Genomic DNA, 5,534 nt, shown 5'->3' on the forward strand with positions numbered 1-5,534 from the left:
TCGAAAACTCCTTTTCGACTTATGAGTACACCTTGGCCAAGGATTTCATCATTGACTTAATTGAATGAAACGCAGATCATAATCTCCTACTATCTAAGAGTGACGAATCCTTTATTGATCAATCACAACCTTCATACGATTCTTGACGTACCCGAACGATGTCGTATTAGCGGCCCTTTTCAGAGCAACATCCAACACTGCCAAAAGTATGACTGTCCTCATATAAGGTACCATGACGACCTCAAGTCAAAAGGACCAATTCCACTACCGAACGTTAGAGATTAACCACTGACACTCAGATAGTTATCCATGTGGAATCTCTCGACGGGTCTCCAATGTTTTGTTCTATAACAAACATCCACGTGTTCATTTAAGTGTCACCACACTTTAACTTGTGAGATTAGCTACTTACTTCACAAGTAAGAAATGACACACGTGATGGTCTATCCGTAATAACGATATCCGTATCTCGTTATTACTTACGACCACGGATGATTTAAGATTCAATCAGATGTAATTTGTATCTCACAATCACAACTTCTTGTGATTAACAAATTACAAATATTTGAATCTACGGACTCTATTATTTATTTAATTGTCTATTAATTAAATAATAGATCTGCCATTTAATTGCATTAATTATATATAAAAGTATTTATGTCCAAAGTTGATTGGACCTAGGGCATAATACTTACAGTATGAACACCAATAAAGAATATAAAAGCAGTGCCAACAAATTTATACAAGCTAACAGATATTATTCAACAATCCCAGAGCAGGAACACATGTATCCAGAGCACAACAAACTAAAAGAAATTACATTTACATTACATAATTTGATCACAGATCATCGAAGAGAAACTCGAGATTAGTAATGTCTTCCAAGGTACAAGTTTAAAAATAGCTTTTACATCATGGCCTCGGTTTCGCGGTGATTTATTTACTAGCAACATCCGCCATTTGGAGGTATTTGCTGTTCTGGTGTCGGTCTCAGGATGTTTCTCTTCCCTGATGTAGATCCTTCTTCAAGAAGACTAGGCACCTCCATAATCTGGGAGAATTGGAAGTTCATTCAAAAAGAATGTTGTAACTGATTCTATCTCTAGTTTCGTATAGCATTTTGTCCAAACCAACAATTCAAAATTTTACACTTTTGACATGGTTAAACGGTAAGGTCTTATTCTGTGATTAAAATCATCACAAAATAGTTCTTTAAGGGAATTTATTTAACTCTGGAACAATATGAAGTTCAACTATTAAAGTAGTAGATTGGAAGCATAACGTAGAAATAAATATATTGCTTTACCTTTAAGGCCAGCTCTTCAAAACACCGATCCACATTTTCCCGAGTTTTGGCACTGCATTCAAGAAACAAACCTCCAAACTCTTTTGCGAGGGCAATTCCTTCTTCCCTACTTACAGCTCGTTCAGATTCCTGAAATAGCATAGGCATTACGACTTCCAATCCCAGGTAAAAATTGCTAATTTTGTCATCTCTTCTCGTTGAAAGAACAATGAGTGCAAAACCATTTTACTAGAAATGGGGGGGAAAAGACAAAAAAAGCAGGAAAAAATAGGACAAGGAACCTGAAATTTCCCGACTTGTATGTTCATAATTAGATTTCCAAGCATACAGAAAAATCCTATGAGGGATAAGTGAAGAGTTGTGTGTGTGTGTGTGTGTGTGTGTGTGAGAGAGAGAGAGAGTTACTTTATCTACTTTGTTTCCAACAAGCATCTTGATGCAATCCTGATTAGTGGAGTAAAGTTCCACTTCTTTTGTCCATACGTCAGATAAATTTGTAAAGGTATCTCTTCTTGTTACATCATAAACTACAAAGCAAACAGAAAATAAAACTAATCAATGGATACCGTTAGACAAAAGCGCAGTTATAGAAACCATCAACATTGTAACACTATGACATCTGTGTATTACAACCATGGAAAGCCTTAGAAAATTGTGCATAAACCAATCCAATCGATTTATAGAAATACAATATAAAGGCAACCTCCATGAAATAAAGACAAGTGCTTTTACTTCCTCTTCATTTTTCAGGTTAAAAGTTAATATGCAAAGCAAAAAGAAAATGAAAGTAATGGTTCACATGTTCCATAGGTACATATGCTCTTGTGGATGCATCTGAAACACCTAACTACTAAGAGCCTATTTGTCTCCCATTATGGGAGAAATTAAAGAGTTTTGAATGGCATTTTTTGGAGAATGTGTGGTTAAAATTAAACAAAAAAAAAAAAAAACTTTATTGGTTTGTGTGTTAAATATTTTATTGCGTGAATGTGTGGTGGAGAAAGTTACTGTATCGAATAATTTAATTTGTTAAAGGATGACAATAAGGGGCTAAATTTCATTTAATTGGACCAATGATGTAAGTAGTTTTTGATGCTTTCCTAGAGAGTATGGTTAAAGTAAGAAGACGAGCACTAAGAACTTTGGGGGTGGGGGTTTGGGGGGGGGGATTATGATTTCTATAGAACCAGAAAATGATCAGCACTATTTGAATATCTTCACACGCTAAGAAATATTCGAGAATCACTATTTGCTAATATATATGGATCAACAGTGTTATACACACTTATGCTGCCACACACGAAAATGATCAGCACTATCTAATTATCTTCACATGGTAAGAAATATTCGAGAATCACTATTTGCTAATATATAAATGGATCAACAGTGTTATACAAACTTATGCTGCCACACGCAACCATGCGCTCTTATCATGATCGTTGGTTATCCTCAAAAACAATTAAGTCATTCATACAGAAGAAGATAGAACTGTTCCATGGCCAAAACAATCTTATGCTTGAAGAAGTACTACAAAAGGTGGATAAAAAGTCATTTCCATAAGTAAAACACTGGAAAATAAATATTTGATGACCCTCTGGTAAAATAAGTGATTTTGGTTTGTAAATAACCTACCGAGAACAATCCCTTGGGCACCTCTATAATATGAGCTCGTCAATGTCCTGAACCTCTCTTGTCCAGCTGCAACACATGTCGTAAAATTTACAAAATCGCTTAGTAAGAAAATGAACTTACATGTTACTAGTACAATATATACAATGAGACGTGTTGTACGATCACAAAAGGAAAATCCTGTAAAGTCATTCGTATTCCTTTATTGTGGTGGGGGAATAAAACAACAAACCCAAGGAATTCTTACCAGTGTCCCAAATTGTAAGCTTCAACTTTTTCCCGCCCACCGTGAGGAATTTGATCTTAAAATCCACACCTGGACATGGGGGTAGAACCGATGAAGACAGAAGAAAACTATTATGGCCCTATTTGGTAGCCGTTTTTTTTCAAAATATATTTTTATCTCTCTTCTTTTTAACTACACATTCTTTATTAAAATAATATTTCACGCAAATTAAAAACTTTTCCTTATTTTTCAACCACACATTTCACGTCAATTTACCATTCTAAAATACATTTTTTCATAAAAATGCCTATCAAACACCTTCTATATATCATCAGATCTGAATTTTATACTCCAACAATATAAATTTGAGCGAACTGTCTTGATATACTAATTCTATCGACCATATGAGAAGAGAATAAAAAAATTTCTATCAGCTCTTTGAATTAAACCTGAGAAAGGAACAAATAGAAACACAATTATATCAATACGCGCTTACGTACACATAAAAAAGACATTACTTGCCCGCATTTAAAGAAACTGTATCTATCAACTAGTGATTCGTCAAAAAGATATTTGGAAATGTGGAGCATAAATATAGTCGTGGATGAGATGCTGTTCATTTTGGCATCCATTTGGAGAAAACATTGAAATGTCAAATAGTTTAGAGTCCATACAGAAGTGGTGATGGTTTGCACAAATAATGGGCAGCCAGTATGTTTCTATATGTCTTGTTTTCTAACAATCATTTTGTATTCTGTAGGTATGTTGAACCATCCAATCTAAGAGTTTAAGCTATTAGACGAAACAAATTTAATCATTTAAATTTTGCTTTCAACGCTCCCCCTCACATTCAGGTTAGATGCTAACAGGTACATAAATGGATAAGGATACAGTTATGATCTGTACCAAGGACCTTTGCATGCTCTAACATCAAAGTTGATTGATTGCTAACTAAACTTAAGATTTCTTACATAAATAATGCTCATATAAGGACAGATACACACAATCTACTGAGAAGTCCAACTCAACTAACTTTACAATGACAGATACCAAATTAAGATTCCTTACATAAATAATGCTCATACAAGGACAAAATACACACAATCTACTGAGAAGTCCAACTCAACTAACTTTACAATGACAGATACCAAGTGATGTTAAATTCAATCGAATGCTTTATTTCATCTAATCATCATTTGAGAAAAGCATCAATTAATCACAAGAAATTGAATCTGGGACAAACCTCAATATTTACTGCAATTAATAAATAAGTATATATGCAAAAGTTTATATTCATCTTTTTGTACACAAATCTAAGTTCCAGACCATAAATCTTTACCAAATCGCCAAAAAAGCACTTGAATTTCGATCTTTTTCGAATCAAAAACCCATCAATATAGAATTTGCAATAGGCATGGATTACGATTTACACATAAAGTTCATCCCAATAGATTGATAGAGAAACAGAGTAGTACCAATTGTAGGGGCAAGATCGCCAACAGCATTAGAAATAAAACTGACAATAAGACTACTCTTGCCGACATCAGAATCCCCGATCAGCAAGATCTTGAAAGACAGATCATAGTTGCTCTGCCCTTGTCCCGATGACCCCATCAGAAAATTTCGCCTTCTGTCTGTAAAAAACCTTGGTAGAAATTTCTCTCTCTGCCTATCTAGCTACTCAAACGCAACAATTGCAACAACTATAATAATGACAATGTTCAATTAGAAAGAGAGAGAGCAAAAAGCGGGAAGATGAATAATGAGAAACTAAAAAGCAAAGTTTATGCCATCACAAACCTCCGTTCCTCTCTCTATATATAGTTGCGTATATAGTTTTCGAGAGAGAGAAAGCGAATACGTATGCAGAGAGAGAAGGGAACGGCTGGTTGAAGAGTGACGACAACGTTATTCTTTTCGTAGTCTTTTGTTTTCTCAGATGCGATTCCCGCTTTTGCGCGAAACGCAACGCACGGTTGGACGGTGACCGTATTGTGGCATTCCTGTAATAACTGTGTAAATAGAGGGGTGATTGATTTGTTACTGTTTAGCCAGTGGAATGATGGATCACTAGACTGGGCTCCATGCGGCGGGTTACTCTCTGGAGTGGGCCTTACAGTGCAATCGAGAACTTGGGTAAGTCCCCAGGTACTGCACAATAAATTCGAAATTTAGCCCCTAACAACCATTAATTTTTTTTTTTTTTTTTTGAGAAAAATGATTTTTGAAAGAATGTATAGTTAAAAAGTAAAAAAAAAAAATTTGAATTTATGTACAACATATTTTATCATGATAATGTATGATCGAAAATAAGTTCAAAAAAGAATAATGATTTGCTTTAATTATTGTCAAACATGGGCTTATAGTTAAAGA

At 34.7% G+C, this 5,534-nt stretch overlaps 1 protein-coding gene across 2 annotated transcripts; it reads right to left on the reverse strand.

The window, feature by feature from the left end:
* Positions 1 to 712: 712 nt before the first annotated feature.
* LOC111403123 (ras-related protein RABC2a-like) lies at positions 713 to 5,117 on the reverse strand. 2 transcript variants are annotated; one of them, XM_023031516.1, is made up of 7 exons: positions 4,962 to 5,117; positions 4,637 to 4,864; positions 3,183 to 3,251; positions 2,939 to 3,004; positions 1,712 to 1,833; positions 1,307 to 1,435; positions 713 to 1,051 (listed from the first exon to the last, which is right to left on the reverse strand). In XM_023031516.1, exons 2-7 carry the CDS (start codon positions 4,773 to 4,775, stop codon positions 944 to 946), a joined length of 633 nt encoding a protein of 210 aa, XP_022887284.1. In that variant the 5' UTR covers positions 4,776 to 4,864; positions 4,962 to 5,117; the 3' UTR covers positions 713 to 943. The 2 variants fall into 2 exon arrangements, with proteins under 2 accessions (XP_022887284.1, XP_022887283.1); XM_023031515.1 differs by having other exon boundaries at positions 4,637 to 5,117.
* Positions 5,118 to 5,534: the final 417 nt, after the last annotated feature.

This window comes from Olea europaea, chromosome 11 (assembly GCF_002742605.1).
Source record: "Olea europaea var. sylvestris chromosome 11, O_europaea_v1, whole genome shotgun sequence".
Lineage (NCBI taxonomy): Eukaryota > Viridiplantae > Streptophyta > Magnoliopsida > Lamiales > Oleaceae > Olea > Olea europaea.